General features: G+C 31.8%; 1 protein-coding gene across 2 annotated transcripts in view; it reads right to left on the bottom strand.

The window, feature by feature from the left end:
• The window catches only part of LOC145326426 (glutamate receptor ionotropic, NMDA 2B-like), a 295,851-nt gene that overhangs the window by 43,077 nt on the left and 233,399 nt on the right, over positions 1-19,375 (bottom strand). For both annotated transcript variants that reach the window (XM_080169776.1, XM_080169777.1), the window contains exons 31-33: positions 13,445-13,556; positions 8,628-8,723; positions 467-555 (exon numbers count right to left, since the gene is read on the bottom strand). In XM_080169776.1, the coding sequence (XP_080025902.1) occupies positions 467-555; positions 8,628-8,723; positions 13,445-13,556 (297 nt within the window). The remainder of the gene's footprint in view (positions 1-466; positions 556-8,627; positions 8,724-13,444; positions 13,557-19,375) is intronic.

Here is a 19,375-nt window from a genome sequence, read left to right as displayed (position 1 = left end):
AAATTTTAACAACATTTTTCTAGGATGGGACACTAATAATGCTGGCCTTAGAATGGAAGTCATAATTAAGTATCGTAAACATTTGTTCGGGAAGAAGCATTATATGGTAGCAGAATTTAAAAAATTAGGTTTTTGATTTTATTGAGGTGTTGAGTTTTATTGTTCGAAACTTGAAACGTGACCTACCCTGGAAAAATATTTATCTTTTGTTAACTAATTATCTTTCAATCTCAACAAACATTTATTTAATTATTTACATATTTCATTGCCTGCACTCGCATATTATCTTACGTCGGTATTTAAATTAATTGAAATTTAATGCAATTTATAAAGTCAGGGTAATTTTATTTTTATCGAAATTGTTAATCTCATTAGTATTGTGTTAGCAATATATCTTTTAATTGGAGCGTTGATAGCTGACATTTTTTATGATTACAGACAAATTTTTGAATGATATTGTTCATACCTGAAAGAGTACGGAGCATACTAGCCAGTAAGTTCGAAACAAAGAAAATCTGTGTCCTTGTTTGGCCGGCACTACTTTCATATCATAACCTTTACAAATTAATTTAAATAAAATTAGCGGCTTCGCCCCTAGCCTCTAGGGGCTTCGCCCTATGAAGTAATGAGAAGTCAACCCTCCTAAATAGAAATATTCAAAAAAATATTCTTTGTTTAATTACTCTGTGGTAAAATTAAACCCAAGTTGTGCACTGTATGCACAAAAATTTAGATTCGTAAAAATTAAACCCAGGTTGTTTGCCGTATACACAAAAATTTCAATTCATAAAAATTAAACCTAGGTTGTATGCATACGCAAAAATTAAAATTTGTAAAAAAAATATTTAAAATTTTTTTTTTTGGCGTGGGGTTCATGGGCTATGCCCCTAGAGGCCTCTAGGGGCACTTGAGAAGAGGAGAGTGGAATTTAATAACCCAATTTCTTATTTTAGATATTAAAAGAAAAAGTTAAAAAAAAATTTTTTTGTGTCCCACCCCCCAAAAAAATAGTTATAAACCTTCCTGGACCTATGAGAAGCTACCCTGTTAAGGAGAACCCGATCAGTTCAGTGGTTAGCGAGATCCTTTGGTACAAACACACATCTTGTTACATTAATATAAGGATAATTTACTTTATTCTAGGAAATTCTCCCTTATTCTAAGAAAATCTACCTTATTCCCTCAAATTATTCCTTATTCTAAGAAATTCTACCTTATTCTAAGAAAATCTACCTTATTATAAGAAATTCTTCCTTGTTCTAAGACAATCTACCTTGTTCCTCCAAATTCTTCATCATTCTAAGAAAATCTACCTTCTTTCCAAAAATTCTTCCTTATTCTAAGAAAATCTACCTTTTTCCCCCAAATTCTTCCCTATCATAATAAAAATTTGGCTTATTCTAAGAAATTCTTCCTTTTCCTTACTAATTCTCTCTTATTTTTAGATAACCTAGCTTATTCTAAGAAATTCTTCCTTAATTCCCATAATTCTTCCTTTTTCTCAGATAATTTTCCTAATTTATATTGGGATATCATAATTGAAATAGAGGTATAGAGAATATATAAATTCTCCCTTGCCACCTTCCTTATTCTCTCAAAATCTTGGTTTTTCTCACATATATTTCTTTATGTTTATTGGGATATCAGAACATCATGTGTAGGATAAGTTTGCAATCCTAAAAATGTAAGTGTATATTTAAACAGTATCCTGTATTTTACATTTTTACAGTAACACCTTTGTAGTCGGATTATTTAGTTCTGACACTTAATTTTAATGTTTTCTTTTCCGCTGTTTCAGAGCTTCGCTTTTATGGATGTTGTCATCCTTTTTAAAACTAAAAAAAGGGTTGTGAGTTGACCTCCCCTCACCTTAGGTGCCCTTTAAGGCCTTCAGGAGCACAACCACTAGATAATATTTAAAATTAACATGATGTGTTTGTGTATATCTATTAATACCTGCATTATATATATATATCGAAATGCTAGACCAATTTATGGTTCTCCTTTGCATAAATTTGGGAAGGTACCTCCACTATCTCAAGAGAAATTACTTAGAGAATGGGCTGTTTAACACAATAGTTCCCAAAGTTTTATTATAATGATTCTTATTCGTTGGCTTATTAACTTTGGAGACTATAGTGAATTTTGATTTTTTGATTTATTAAGCTGAGTGTTCAAACGAGTCAACCACAAATTTTAATCTACAGAAGAAGTAATTTTGTGTATCATCATTGGGTTGTACATCAATTTATTGGCCATTGTCTTATCCCTTTACATCCCTGGAAATATCAGAGAAGAAGAGAGAAACAACTTAAAAATCAAATTAACCAGCATAAAAAGTAAAGGCTTAAAAATGGTTGATCCTACTATGTCAGCTACGCAACATTAATATTTAGAGTAGAATGCCTTAGCCCCAAACAGTCACAACTCATTACCAATCACAGTTAGGACTTCTCCGACAAAGGTCGTGCAATCAAAATGGTGGTTGTCTGATGGGTGTTACTTAACCTTATACTTTGGGTGTTTGGGCAGTTATATTGGGTTGTTGGACCTGCGTTTGAGTGTTATGTATGTATGTATGTAGCCTTGATTATCTGAAGTTAGGATTCAGATGCACGAGGAGATTGGAGGTGAGAATCCTTTGGCCAATTATAGATTGGTAAGCTTCGCACACAGCTGAATGTATTCTATGTTACATTACAAGCTGACCCGCAATTCTCGTGGAAGCTACTCAATTATTACATCACCCTGGCCTAGAGTTTTGGCAGGTGTTCCATATTGAGCCACCCTAATTAATGGCACTCTCATATGAATGAGGAGCATGGACGAGGGAAAGCACGATTACAGTTGCTTGATAGGTAGGATCTTAACTTCCTACAAATCTCCCTCCTTACAACCTAAGGGCATCTCAGGGAAGGTTGCGTGGTTATATTCTGACAAATTGCAACAGCATTTGTCATCCAAGTGCAATATCTATGAGGGGACTTGAACTCGGATTTTCCCAACCACAGCGTAGTGCGCTAACCACTACTCTATGGGACAGCATCCCCGCCTGTATGAGGTAATTATAATACCCAGGGATCTAAAGGGATAAGACATCCCAATGGTAAAACACAAAATTACAACTTCTGTAAATTACAATTAGGGGTTAAAACATTTGGACACTCAACCTAATAAACAAACCAATAAACATTCATTAAAATTTCACAAAGTTGTCAAAACAACTAATAAGAAATTGTTATTATAAATATTTTGGGACTTGTGTAATTAACAGCCCAATGTCCCCTTTCTCTCTCTCTTTCTCTCTGCAAACACCAATATTTTCTGTTTATGTACTACTTTTTGAGCCATGGTAGCGCGTACATCCCCAATGATGATGCACAAAATTATCCCTTTTATAGATTTAAATTGGTGGTTGAAACCTCTGAACACTCAACTTAATTAACCAACCAATAAAATTCAAAATAAAAAGTGCGTAAAGTTGTATAAACTTATGAATAAGAAAACTTTATAATAAAACTTTGAGGACTAGTGTAATAAACAGACCATTGAACTCTCTCTCTCTGAAACAATATATAACAAGGATGACAACATCCATAAAAGCGAAGCGCTGAAACGGTAGGACAAATGGACATTAACACTTGTATAGTGTCAGAACTGAATAATCAGAATATAAATGTATAAGAGTTGATGCAAAATTGTAAGTAAATTTGTTGAAAAAATGCTTGATACAGAATAATGTTTATTGACATACTGACATTTTTAGGACTTAATTATAGAGTTGCTTCACTTATAATATTGTATTTTGTCGCCCAGGAATCAGTAAACAAAAAATCAGATGATTAGATTACATCAAAATTTGTTGTTAAAAAAGTAAAAAAATCAACATGTTTAAAATGGACGGATGGACATTTTGGTAATGATTATATAGTTGCTACGCTTTCTAAATCGTACTTAACTACTACAGGAATGACCATGCAAAGTTTGAAATCGATAGGACAATTCTAACATGACTAAATCAACGAGAAAAGCTATCCAGACCGACCCTAATTATAGAAAAGCTTTGCTTTTAAAAATACATGAAAGTAACAAAATTAAAAAGACCCAGGATAAAATTTATACAAGGAAAAAGGCTTGATTTTTCTAAAATTTTGTAAAATTCTTACAAGGTTCTACGATGTAAGCTGCATGTAAGAACCTTGTAAAAATATACAAATTATTTCTGTAAAATTTGTAAGAATTTCAAAACCTAACACTCTTCTTACAATTTTTTTTTTTTTTGGTAAAATTTTACATAAATTTTGTAAAATTCTTACAAGGTTTAAAACGATAATTTACAGAAAATCTTGTAAATTTTTACAGCTTATTGTAAAATTTCAATACTTGATAATGCATACATTACTTATAAAAGTCCATTTTCCTAAAGCTAAAAATGCGGACATTACGCACAAAATGCATACATCTGGCACCGTTGCCCTGCACTGTTTGTGATATTTAGCAGTATAGTTGGAAATTTAAACCTTCATGGCACTGTCTAAAATTAATTCTTGTAAACTACTATATATGAACAATTACAAATGTTACTATAACCTAAATGATTAAAAATATACAAAATTTGATTCAAGGTATTATATAATTTAGTTATAATTCATCTTTATATGTTTACAAAAACACCACCTAGCGGCAAAATTATAAACTACATATAATACAAGTTTTAATTTTTTTTCATATTTTGTAAGATGTTCCATATTAAACACTATTAATATTAATATTATTGCTTGAATATATAATAAGGGTATACAAGACAAAGCCATGATAATATTTAAAGAAGGGAAACTTATCAAAATGTAATAAGTAGAATAAAAATGAAAATAGTAGTTAAAAATTTTTTTTGTTGAGTAAAATTTTTACAACTTCATTTTTTTTGGCAAAGTCCGAATTATTGTCACTTAGCCTTAGAAATAAAGTTGTAAAATTTTTACAACTTCATTTTTTTTGTCAAAGTCCGAATTATTGACACTTTTATGATGTAAAATTCATAAAAAATAAAAACAATAGAATTTAGGCTTCATTCTTTAAATATCATTATTTTAAAGTAATAGAATTAATTTTTAATAACTTACATTCACTTAAAACAAAGAAAAAAGTTTTTTTTGTTATGTAATATTTTTTAAATTAGGTATCGTACAGTATGAAGGTTAAAGAAAACATTCACATTTACATGCATTTTAAAATTAGCGATTTGGTGGGGGGGGGGGGGGGTGATAAAATGGTAGATAGATAGATAGATACTATGTTATTTTTTGTCAGTTTACAATGATTTGTATTTATTTCATTTACATTAATTATAATCTTATGTAACTCCAGTCTTGTATTTTTTAATGTTTTTATGTGCAATCTTAGTTCATTATTATTAAATAATTGGTATTCTGCATATATACTTTTACACAGTGTGATATTGCTCCCTGTGTGTGTTTATAAAAGATAAATGATCATCACACATGTTTAAAAAGAGTATTTTTTTCCAGGGGCAATTTCTCTTGGAAAGTTTAATTTTAAATATTTCTGGAGAGAACAACAAAAACTTCATTTATACCTTCAAATAGTACAAATTGAAAGTATGCCCTTGCATTCATTACATAATTTATTATCAGCTGATTTATTTGACCCATGGAAAATTAAGTTGCCAGCCATTTGAGGTGGGAGGGGGGGTACTTTTCATCATATAAAAATGTCTGACTCTCTGCCTGGGTTTTTATTTTATTTTTGAAAAGAAAATTAATTTATTTTTTTTTTTTTGGGGGGGGGGGTATTTTTTATTTTGGTCTAATATTTGTATCAGTTGGCAAGTAGAACAGATTATTGATACAGCTATTGTGTTCTTTTATCCTGATTATCAAGAATTATAACTAAGAAGTTTATGTAGCATGCAGCTGTTAGAGATCTTTCAGTGCACACAGATAGACAGACAGACACAGATTCTGTTTTAAACTTACCTGTCCTAATGACTGGGGTTACTAAATTTTATTAAATGTACTTATTACCATTCTGCATGTACTATTTGTATGCAGGAAATAATTTCCTATTCTTGTTCTGATATCCCAATATAAAATAATTAAAATGTCAAAGGATACAACCATAAATGCACTGTATAAATCCTTCTTATTATGTACTTATATATTCTCTATACCTCTGTTTAAGTTCTGATGTCCCAATATAAATTAGGAAAATTATCTGAGGAAAAGGAAGTATTAGGGGAATTAAGGAAGATTTTAGTAGAATTTGAGGGAATAAGGTAGATATTTTTAGAATAAGAAAGAATTTCTCAGAATAAGGTAGATTTTCTTAAAATAAGAAAGTATTTCTTAGAACAAGGAAGAATTGTTTATAATAAGGTAGATTTTCTTAGAATAAGGTAGAATTTCTTGGAACAAGGAAGATATTTTTAGAATAAGGAAGAATTTCTTAGAAAAAGGTAGATTTTCTTAGAATAAGGAAGTATTTCTTAGAATAAGGTAGTATTATTTGGAATAAGGTAGATTTTCTTAGACTAAGGTAGGATTTCTTAGAATAAGGAAGATATATTCAGAATAAGGAAGAATTTCTTAGAATAAGGAAGATATTTTTAGAATAAGGAAGAATTTCTTAGAATAAGGTAGATTTTCTTAGAATAAGGAAGTATTTCTTAGAATAAGGTAGATATTCTTAGAATAAGGTAGATATTCTTAGAATAAGGAAGAATTTCTTAAAATAAGGTAGTATTATTTGGAATAAGGTTGAATTTCTTAGAATAAGGTAGAATTTCTTACAACAAGGAAGAATTTCTTAGAATAAGGAAGAATTTGGGAGAATAAGGTAGATTTTATTATAATAAGGAAGTATTTCTTAGAATAAGGTAGATATTCTTAGAATAAGGTAGATATTCTTAGAATAAGGTAGATATTCTTAGAATAAGGTAGATATTCTTAGAAAAAGGAAGAATTTCATAAAATAAGGAAGACTTTTTTAGAATAAGGTAGAATTTCTTAGAATAAGAAAGAATTTTGTAGAATAAGGTAGATTTTCTTAGAAAAAGAAAGAATTTCTTATAATAGGGTAGATTTTCTTAGGATAAGGTGTAATTTCTTAGAATAAAAAAGAATTTCTTAGAATAAGGAAGAATTTTTTAGAATAAGGTAGAATTTCTTAGAATAAGAAAGAATTTGGGGGAATAAGGTAGATTTTCTTAGAAAAAGAAAGAATTTCTTATAATAGGGTAGATTTTCTTAGGATAAGGTGTAATTTCTTAGAATAAAAAAGAATTTCTTAGAATAAGGTAGAATTTCTGAGAATAAGGAAGAATTTGGGGGAATAAGGTAGATTTTCTTAGAATAAGAAAGAATTTCTTAGATTAAGGTAGGTTATCTGAGAATTAGGGAGAATTTGTAAGGACAAGGAAGAATTTCTTAGAATAAGGTAGGTTATCTGATAATAAGGTAGAATTTGTAAGGAAAAGGAAGAATATCTTAGAATAAGGTAGGCTATCTGAGAATAAGGAAGAACTTGGAGGAATTGGGTTAATTTTCTTAGAATTAGGAAGATTAAGTGAGATTCAGGTGATTTTTATCCTCTTTTTCAGATATGTGAGAAAAAAGAGAGTGATTTTTGTCCATATTTGAGTTATCTGAGAAAAAGGAAGATGATTTCTGTCCTTTTTAGAAGGGAATTTCTGTCCTTTTTAGGAATGACTTCATTTCCTTTATATGATCCGTTTTTTCTTGTCAAATTTTAGCAAAGTTTTGACAGTCAGCATTTTTTCTGCCAGTGCTGTGGACTAACTGTAGCTATGATTACTTTGTTTTTCAAATACTTGTTTCTAACATCTAATCCATTTTTGAGATATAAAGAGATAAAAAAAAGGAGAGAGATAAATTTATTTTATTTTGGTTGTCCTCTTCCTCCTGGGAAATTTAAAGAAAAAAATGGGACAAATATTTATATTTTTTAAAATTTTAGTATTAAATCTTTATTAAGTACAAAATAGTAAATTTATTCTAGACCATCCCTACTTATGTTGAGATATCTAATCTAAGGGGGGGGGGGGGGGTTAATGCAACAATCTTGTAATCAATGCGCAAATGGCACTTTCGTCATGAAACTTATTTAACAACTAGAAAAGACTAAAATGACTGGCAGAAAAAATGCCAAGAGTATCATTTTAACCAAATAATGTAGAAATATTATTTAAAAAATTGTTTCTTACGTAATTACTGATGTATTTGCCTTAAAAATAGCCAAAAAAAACGGCTAAACGGCTGAGCCGATAGCCGTTATTTTTCCATTTTTTTTATTCGATTTAGTGAAAATAGACCTACCAAGGATTACTCATTCCAAATTTCATCCTGAAATTCGGATTTTAAGTACCATTTGCGCATTGATTACGAGATGGTTGTTTACTTTTATAGCTATGTTTGATAATTTTAAAATAAATAACAAAATAGTAAATCGTTAAATGAAGCAATCATGATAATTTCTAGCTAACATGGCAAGACATCCAACGTATAACTTCAAAAGATACTAAACCAAGAAGTAAAAGATAGGTGGAACACCTACCTAGAATAAAAGATAGAAAAACATCAGATATCTACCTGCTGGTGACATCCATTCAAAAATGAAGATAGAAAGTGCCGCTGCTTGAACAGCAACAAGAACGACTAGCATCCATGAATTTATGTCAAACGGCTCTAAGTAAATCAAAAATATATTTACCTAAACAAGTTACAAAGTTATAATATTACCGGCCACAGTAAAAGTGTCTGACTATGACGTCAGAAAAAAATTAACAATTAACCAATGAGAAGCCAGTATTCACAATGGTAAAATATAAAGCGGCCTCTCATTGGTTAGTTGTTAATTTTTTCTGACGTCATAGTCAGACACTTTTACTGTTTTCAATATTACCTATTAATATATTTGTTAAAATTTGTGCCTTTCCCAAGCCTCCACAATAAAAGCTTTAAATTATGTACCACTATAACCACTTATTTGTTGGCTCAAAATTTTGGGTACTTTTGGTGAATTTTAATTGTTTGACCAAATGATTTGTGTACTTTTTTAGACCAATGATTTTATTCTATTAAGACACTTAAGTCAAACAAGGATGACAACATCCATAAAAGCGAAGCTCTGAAATGGAAGGACAAACGAACATTAACACTTGTAGATTGTCAGAACTAAATTAACAGAATATTAATGCATCAGTACAAACAATATTTTAAGAAAATTTGTTCCAAAACTGCATAAATAGATGATACTGTTTAAGGACATACTTACATTTTTGGGACTTGTTTATAGAGATGCTTCGCTTATAACATTGTACCTTGTTGTAATAGGAATCAGTTTTCAAAAAATCCGAAGAATCGGATAATTTTAACATACAAAAATTTGTTGTCAAAAAGTTAAAAATCGACATATTTAAAATGGACGTACGGACATTCTGGTATTGTTTATAGAGTTGCTACGCTTTCTTAATTGTACCTAATTACTATAGGAATCATCATGCAAAGTTTGGAATCGATAGGACAATTCTAACCTGTTTAAATTAACGAAAAGAGCTAACTCTCTGTGACGGACGGACCGACCCTAATTATAGAAAAGCTTCGCTTTTAAAAAGCGTCCCATAAGTCGCTCATAAAACCTTGGGTACTTGCTTACATGTGGTAGACTGGAGCACCGAAACCCCCCCCCCCCCGCTTAATTTCGAAAAAAATCAAAAAAGGGGGGGGGGGAGTTTTTAACCCCCCTTACTTTTGAAGAAAATCAAAAATAAGGGGGGGGGGAGTTTTTTTACCACGGGAAGCGCCGCAAATTCCAGTAAGGACAATGAAACCATGTAGTCCAGAGGCATGAGAGGGGAAGGAGGTAGGCAGAGATGGACATGGAGAAGTCTATAAATATAAGGCAATTTAGATTCAGTCTGTCTTCATAATTATAAGAGATATGTTGTCAGCAATTATCGCGCCAAATTCCTTATACTACTTTTTCAAATCATCTAGAGAGGGACAAGGAAAGAGAGAGAGGAGACGGGGGAGGGGTAGTATAAATATTCTAAATAAACTCAATTATGAACCTAGTAATAGTGTCTAACTTTTTATCTTTGTGACGTAACAAATCGAAGGATGAGAGGGGAGGTGGGAAAGGAAACCCCTAAAAAAGAGATGGATTTTTGTTACGTCACAATGATAAAAAGTTAGACTTTATTGTTAGGTTCCTCAATTATGGATCAGTAAGATTGATTGTTTGATGGTAGTAGGTTAACCAGAAAAATGGCCTGGAAACCCGCTTTTAAATAAAAATAGGGGAGGGTTGAAGAAGGCAGGCATTTGTTTCCAAAGAGTAAAAAAATATTTTTTTTGGGGTAGGGGGGGTGAAGGCACCCTCCCCAAAAATAATTTAAAACCTTTCCAGGACCTTAAGAAGCTTCACTGAAAAGACTTTATTTGCAAAGAATACTGTAATTTGGTTCTTTCCCTCAACTAAAATTTTGCGCGAATTTGAATTAAGTGTATGTTTAGTTTTATTTTAAATTACGATTAAAAATCCTAAAATAGGGACTCAGGGAGGGCATAGAATAATTTGAATTTAAAAAACTCCCGCCATAGGTATTTGTGAGTGCTTTAGAGTAAAGGATACCATTATTGGAATTTTAAATTTTAAAAGAAATAATGAATTTTTTTTTTCAAAGAAAAAGTTACTTACATGGTTTCTCTAAAATCAATTATTAAATCCAATTATGCCCTTTTAAACAGAATTCTGTATTTACTTCATTTTTCAATAAGTTTATATACAATTTTGTTTATACTTTTTTATGAAATTAATATTCTGCTTATGTGTTAAATTTTGACATTATTTAAGTGTTCAAGTTCGTTGGTTCTACAAATTTCTGAGTTTTTAGCTTCAGATAAAGAAAGCCTTACTACTTTATATAATACTAGAGGCTACGCCCCTAGAGGCCTCTAGGGGCACCTAAGGAGGGAGTTGAAAATGAAATTGATAACCCAACTTTTTGGATTTAGGGGAAATTTTTTTCTTTAGTGTGGGGATGCCCTTCCATTTTTAATTTTAGTTAAAAAAAAGAAATTGAAAAATAAATGATACCCTCCCCAAAATTAGTTATAAACCTTCCCAGGACCTATGAGAAGCTACCCTATAAAGGAGAACTTGCTCGGTTCAGTGGTTAGCAAAATCCTTCGGTACAAACATACAGACAAACATATTGTAACTTTATCATAAGGATAGCGGCTACGCCCCTAGAGGCCTCAAGTGGCACTTTATATTTTTTTTATATTTTAATATGTAATGATTGTAATATGTTGTGTTCAAGTCTCTATGTAAAATATTGATTTTTTGTTATTTCTTTTGGGAGTGTGGTGGTACCATCCCCTCAAATTAATTATAAACCTTAACAGGACCTATGAGAAGCTATTTAAATCTTGGAATATTTTAGACTATTTTTTGTTTATAGCTGAAGATATCAGAAAATGTTGGTTTGATTTGGTTGTACTTAGTAGTGAAGCTCTATAAAAGTCTTAAATGTTTATGGGCTAAATAACTGATATCCAACCCCCATAAAATTTAAAGATTCTTTAGTACTCTCATTATAATTGTCCTTCCTAAATTTTATTTATGTATTTTGGGGCCATTTGCAAGGTCAACCTATATTCATCAAGTAAAAATTTAAAAAAGCGTACTGTTCTATCATAAATAATTTTCAAATATTTATACACTACCCCCTCCCCACCCTCTGTCTCAGTTTCCCTCCCCTTCTCTTGATGTTTAATGTTGTATGATATTTGGCGCAACAATAAATTAGAACATCCCTCTTAAGGTCTTGATGCCTGACTGAGTGTTAATTTTAATTAACGAATATTTATAGTAATCTATGTACTACCCCCCCCCCCCCCCCCTCCTCTCACACTTTCCCTACAGCTCTATGAATGTTTTTAAAAAGAAAATGGAATTTCGCGCCATCATTGCTGTAAACATTCCTCCTAAGGTCACTCTTGATGCCTGACTGAATGTAAATTTCTAATTAACGAATATTTATAGTAATCTATGTACTACTCCCCCCCCCCCCTTCATCTCACTCTTTCCCTACAGCTCTATGCATGTTTTTTAAAAAGAATGGAATTCGCGCCATCATTGCTGAAAACATCCCTTATAAGGTCTTGATGCCTGACTGAATGTAAATTTCTAATTAACGAATATTTATAGTAATCTATGTACTACCCCCCCCCCCCCCTCCTTCCTCTCACTCTTTCCCTACAGCTCTATACATGTTTTTAAAAAGAATGTAATTTCGCGCCATCATTGCAGAACACATCCCTTTTGTTATGTCTAAGAATGACTGATTTTAAATCTTAAATCACACAATATTTATAAGCTATATCCCACCCCATTTTTACCTACCCCCTCCCCTCTCATGCCTCTTACCTCAGCTGTTGTCTACATTGGTTCAATTGTCCTTACTGGAATTTATGGCGCTTTCCGTGGTAAAAAAAACTACCCCCCCCCCCCCCTTATTTTTGATTTTATTCAAAATTAAGGGGGGGGGGTTAAAAACTACCCCCCCCCCTTATTTTCGCTTTTTGTTCAAAATAAGGGGGGGGGGGTTAAAAACTACCCCCCCCCCTTATTTTCGCTTTTTGTTCAAAATTAAGTGGGGGGGGGGGGGTTAAAAACTACCCCCCCCCCTTATTTTTGATTTTTTTCGAAATTTAGCGGGGGGGGGGGGCAGGGGCGTCCAAGCTTTTTATTTTGGGGGGGGTAATTTGGTTTTGGGGGGGGTAAAATGGCGCGCGAAGCGCGCCGCAAATTTTTTTTACCCCCCCCCAAAATTTTTACCCCGGGGGTAAAATTTGCTTAGGGGGGGTAATTACCCCCCCTGAAATCTGTTGGCAGGGGTAAAATTTGTTTACCCCCCCCAAAATTTACCCCCGGGGTAAAATTTTTGGGGGGGGTAATTTAAATTTTATAAAAAATTTAGAATTAAAAATGCGCGCGAAGCGCGCAAAAATTTTTTTTGTTAAAGATTTTCTATTTTGGGGGGAGTATTTACCCCCCCAAAATGGTTTGGAGGGGGGGTAAATACCCCCCCCAAAATCGTTGGGGGTGCCTACGGCCCCCCTAAGGTAGGGGTAATTTTTTTTTGGGGGGGGGTATTGTTCACAAAATTTTGGGGGTGCCAAATGGCCCATTACCCCCCCCTTGGACGCCTATGGGGGGGGGGGGGTTTCGGTGCTCCGGTCTTCACATGTAAGCAAGCACTAAACCTTGTTTGTATTAAAAGAAATAAAAAAAAGTAGGTTGCATTCACAAGAAAGTGCTTTACAAAGCAAAAAAGCAAGTTCTCTCTGATTTTCTGTTATTAAGAATGATTTTTAGAAAATTTGTGATTTAAGGTTACCTAAAAATGCTGTTGGTGAAATAATTCCCGTCCTTTTAGCCACAACTATAGCTATTCCAGATTCCAGAAATGGGATAGTAAAGTCCACATCTTTCTCTCGTTCTTCGCTTATCTGGAAAAAAGAAAACATTATTGGTCACAAAGTTTATTATTGAATACTTCAGAAATCAATTTTATTGTTTTATTATTATATTTATGTAGTGGATACAAAACCGCGAAAAACAAAACCGCGAATGTTACAAAACCGCAAAATTACAAAACCGCGAATGTTACAAAACCGCGAAATTACAAAACAGCGAATGTAACAAAACAGCGACTGTTACAAAAGTATAACTGTGTAGGAATTTTTTAGAATTTATTAAACAAATTATACATTAAATCAATGAACAAAAAAAAACAAGTGTTTGATCTCTTATAACTCTTAATTGCAGTTTCTTAAAAATGCTTTTGTGAGGAGCTAAAAAGCATTTCACCTTTAAAACTCATTAAAGTACTTTTCTTATACCTTTTTCTAAATTAATATTGAAATTCTACAATTTTTCTATACATAATAGAAGAGTTATTTTAATTTTTCTTGCACAACATTTTTCACATAAAGCATGTTTGGAAACTATATACCTATCATAGAGGCCGTATTTTTAGAGATAATGAAAAACACCTGATATAAATTTGATGCACTTTTTAAAAAAGAATAAGGACATATAATCGTTTTTTCTGTATTCCTTCTGGTTGTGTCAGAAAAACGCAGTTTTTTCTGAAACACCGTGTATATAAAATTTTTTATTTTTGCTAGTAGATTTTTTTTTAATAAGTCCTATTTATAGTATATTATTTTTCGCTGTTTTTTCGCGGTTTTGTTACATTCGCTGTTTTGTAATTTCGCGGTTTAGTTACATTCACTGTTTTGTAATTTAGCGGTTTTGTAACATTCGCTGTTATGTTTTTCGCTGTTTTGTATCCACTCCATATTTTATGATTATCGGGAAAGGTACTTGATCATGATTATTACATAACATTGGCCTATATTTTTAGCAGATGTTCCTTAATTAATGTCCCTCTCATATGAGTAAGGAGCATGGACGAGAAAAAGCATGTTTACAGTTGCTTGATATTTTTCCATACAATTCAAAAGGTTGCTTAATTTAACCCACTTACCCTGGAGAGATAGATATATTTGTATTTTAACATAAGCTTACAAAAAATCTAATATCATTACACATATTCACATAATTTTATGAATGCTTTGGTACTTTCATAACCTGGGTTGGCCGTTGCAAAAGCAGAAAATACCAATTTAGGACAAACATATTTTAAAAAATTTTAATATTTCTAGCCACATCAAATTTTAATAAGATAATTATATTAGATATAACATAAAAGGTTTAAACAGAATAAATAAGTGGTATTAATAATGCTATTTACAATGAAGTTAGAAAATGGGGTATAGTCCCTTTCGTGGCAACGCCTCTTAAGGGGCGTTTCATCGTATTTTCACAATAGCTTTTCCCCTATTTCTAGCCACTGAGATGGGCTCTAACCCTGGGGTATCAATTGGCTAACCCTGCAGGGCATTCACCTAAACCAACTTAACCTAATCTAACCTATTATTAGCTCCTGTGAAAATTCAACGAAATGCCCCTTTAAGAGGCGTTGCCCCGAATCATATTTACAAACAAAACACTTTTTCTTATTACAATTTACAGGTTTGCAAATATTAATTGGCAGTAGGGACTAGGGAACACCAGTCTAGTCAACAATTCTAGAAAAATCACAAAACCTACTCACACAACCTTCCTTAGTATTCAGTGAAAAGGAAGGTGCAAACCACTTATATTTTGTACTATTGTCTTCCTCTAGAAGTAAAAAAATAAGTTTTCACCAAAACTTATTGAATATTAATAACAAAATAATTGTCGTCTACTAGAATCAATACAAAGCTTTCTTATTAAACAATTTAGAATTAAAGTGTGTGCAAAAAAAAAATGCGGACCTTTTTAAAATTTCTTGTGTCAATAGTAGAAAAACGTTATGCATACCATTAGAACAGCTATGAAGTCTTTTTTTTTGGAAATATAAAAACGATTCCTGTGCTACGAATAGTTTAGGAGAGATGAGGTAAAATGTCCCAACTGCCTTAAAACTTGACTTGCGAGTAAATCATTAAAGATTAAAGTATATAAAAAAATATGTATAAATGATTCCTATGCTACTTATAGTTTAGGAGCTACGTAGTAGAATGTCCCAACTGACTTAAAGCTTGACTTGAGAGTAAATCATTAAAGATAAAAAAAGTGTGTGCAAGAATGCGGACATTTTTAAAATTCAAACTGCTCGGCTTGTGTGAATAGTAGAAAAATGCTATGTATATCATTGGAACCGTCATAAACTCTATTTTTTGGAAATATAAGTACAATTTTTGTGCTATTTTTAGTTTAGGAGCTGTATTGATAAATGTGAGAAAAGTGAAAAAAATTTAATCTTCAATGATTTACTCGCAAGTCAACACATCACACATTTTACCACATCGCTCCTTAACTATACGTAGCACAGGAATTGTTTTTATATTTCCATAAAATAGACTTCATAGCCGTTCTAACGGTATGCATAACGTTGTTCTACTATTAACACAAGCCGCGCAATTTGAATTTTAAAAATGTACGTATTTTTATTTGCATACCCTTTAATTCAATCTTTAATGATTTACTCGCAAGTCAAGTTTTAAGCCAGTTGGGACATTTTACCACATATTTAGCTCCTAAACTATACATAGCACAGGAATCGTTTTATATTTCCAAAAAATAGACTTCATAGCGGTTCTAATAGTATGCATAACGTTTTACTACTATTAACACAAGCCGCGCAATCTAAATTTTAAAAAGGTCCGCATTTTTTTTGCACACCCTTTAGGGAGATTAAAAAACTATTTTGATATTAACACTTAGAATGTTAGAACTGAATAACCAGAGCTGGTTCTTTAAATCATTTTAGTGGTGCGCCAGATCAGGGCAATCCAAAGGTGGGCCGGAGGTGGGCCAAAGGTGAGCCACAGCCACAGCTATAAAACATTGATTTTTAAAATTTTTTGGCACGGTCTGATCCGCACCAGTACAACTTTATAACTTAAGCCATGTCAGTACAATATTTTATAAAAAGTTTTATATAAAATATCGTACTGACACGGATAAAGTTATATATTGTTTTATATTAAAACATTATATAATTTATTTTTAGAATAATTATAAAAATGTTTTCACAATAGTTTTACAATAAAATATTAAAACTAATTGAAGAAAATATTTATTTCTAAATATGGTTCACCCGATCTGGCGCGATGGTTACACTCACTCATTGAGTGTAACTGCCACGCCAGAACCGCGCCACTGGGTGCGCTGGTTCACCTATGCCATTTTGATTTAAAGATTGATATTAGGTGCGCCGATCTGGCATGCCCTGATATGGCGCACCACTAAATGATTTAAAGATCCAGCTCAGAATATAATATAAAGAGTCAAAGTAAATTTGTTGAAAAACTGCTTGGTACAGGATAATGTTTATGGACACACTTATATTCCTAGGACTTGATTAAAATGAACATACAGATATTTTGGTAACAATTATAGAGTTAGTTGCTACGCTTTTAATTCAATTGATACAAAATTTGCACTAGATACCTTGTTAATACCTGAGTTCTTAAAAATAAACTTATAAACTTATCGTATTGAACACATTCAAAGAGAAGAACATTTTGCATAATTCCGTAATGGTGTGTGCTTTAAGACACAATATTAGGAGTAGAATGCTAATATTCACTATATAGTTTCCTTCCTTATTCAAAGAAAATATAGACAATGAAATTCATTGATAACATGAAAAAAAAGAACAAAAAAGTCAAAGGCTTTGATAATGTCAAACTGACAATAATAATTATCATATTCTGCATCTATATTCTAGGTAAGGTACTCCACCTCCCCCCTAGCCCCCGGGGCCACAAAAATCCTAAAAATGGCCCTAACCTAATGACCAACCTTCCAAACCTCCCCTAGCCCCTCGTGGGCTCAAAAAAAAAAAATCCTAAAAATGAATTTAACTTTAATTATCTCATTAACTATTTGATCATCAGAGCAGATTTTTTGGGTATAAACTAACTTTTAGTTTAGAAATCACCAACCACTCCACAACCCCCTATCCTTCTAGAGCCTAAAAAAACCAAATTATGTCATAAACTATTTGATTATAAGAGCAAGAAGAAACAATCCAACCTTCACTTCCCTAACCCTCTGGGGCTCTATAAAACCCTAAAAATGACCCAACCTTAATTTTCTCTGGAACCACTTAATGAACTGTGCATATATTTTATGGGTAAAAACTAAAAATATGGTAAAAAACTTTAATTTAGGTTTATTTTTAGGTTTTAATTAGGCCCATAGGGATGGGGGAATGAGTGCGCTGGGGTCTTCTTAATTAATATAGCTATTGTTTCTTATAGATGTGTAGATCAAAAGGTTTAAGGGATAACTACCTAGAAAATAGATGCAACGAGGATATGTGGCGCAACCTGTACATCCTATACTTTGAAATACAAACATGAGGACGCAAATTAGGTCATTGTATCATGCACTGCGTATATGTACGCGAATATCCCCCGCAAACATGCATCAGCCAATCATAACTTCCCCATGAGGAAGCTTCATACAGTCCTTTGCATTCATGAAGAAAAGCCTTCTCTCTTATACCTTAGTTGGTGCCTTCCCCTAAAATATCATGTAAACAATGTGTTTCCTGTAAGGTAAAGCGCAGCTAATATTTAGCGCTTTCCTTTCAGCACCTTCTTTCTTCTTATTTTTAATCACTTGATAATGGATAACTGACTTGTTCACATCTTTTTATTATTCCGATAATTTGTTTTACTTAACAGGAGGTAAACTTGAATTATTTACTAAGTATATTTGCGATAACTTTTATTTAATGAAATCTTCCAATTTTTAACATGTACAAAACGGCCTGCTTAATTGCTTCAAGATCCATGTCAGATCTATATAGGAAATAAATGTCTATAAACGAGCTCAAGTTTTCCAAGGAATATTTGTTTAAAACTCATAGTGCTCCAATAATCCATAATAAACTCTCATTGCCCAGAACGATAAGACCCATTATTTTACTTTATTAAAAATAAATTCCTTTTTATTAATTTCATGTTGCTATTTACCTTATATCAATGTATTTAATTTCTAATCATAAAAAAGAAAATTTAAATTTATAATATAATAAATTTAAGAAAACTCTGTTTTAAAAGAATTCGATTGTGGCGACACTTTGTGTGTTCAAATATTAAACTAAAATTGTAATCATCATGGTGATGGTAATGTAAAGAAAAAAATATAATTTAAAAAATCTTTTTAAAATCATTTTGATTATTAAATATTTACTTTCTTTTAGATAGTAATGCCGGGTGAGGAAAATAGATTTATTGAGAAATAGATATGCATATAGAAAACTAGCCAATAGGGAGATAATTATATCGAGCCAACTCTAGTTTTGAATATTGATATTTTTGTTCTTTTGCTTTCGTTCAATTAATTGATATGAATTTAAGCTAAAGTGGTTTAATTTATATTAAGATTAATTTGATGGTTAAGATTATTCTTTTTATGTGTAATGTAACAAATATGAATACTTATTGAGATGCGTCACTCCCTTTTAATATATACACGTAGCAAAGTGACTTTATAATGTATAATTTTCTTTTGCAAATGTTACTATATTTTGTTGTTATAGTGAAAATATTTTAATATGTTTATTAATTTGTGTTTTCTATTTCAGTCCTACAATTTTATAAGTTCATCTTTTTCAAAAAAGTATCTTATGCAAATTGGAGTCTCACTTTTGATTTTTGTTAGACAAATATAGGTCATTCATTTTTGGCGCCATATC

Source organism: Acartia tonsa, chromosome 8, assembly GCF_053477335.1.
Source record: "Acartia tonsa isolate MP-2025a chromosome 8, ASM5347733v1, whole genome shotgun sequence".
Lineage (NCBI taxonomy): Eukaryota > Metazoa > Arthropoda > Copepoda > Calanoida > Acartiidae > Acartia > Acartia tonsa.
This window is presented reverse-complemented; position numbering and strand designations above follow the sequence as displayed.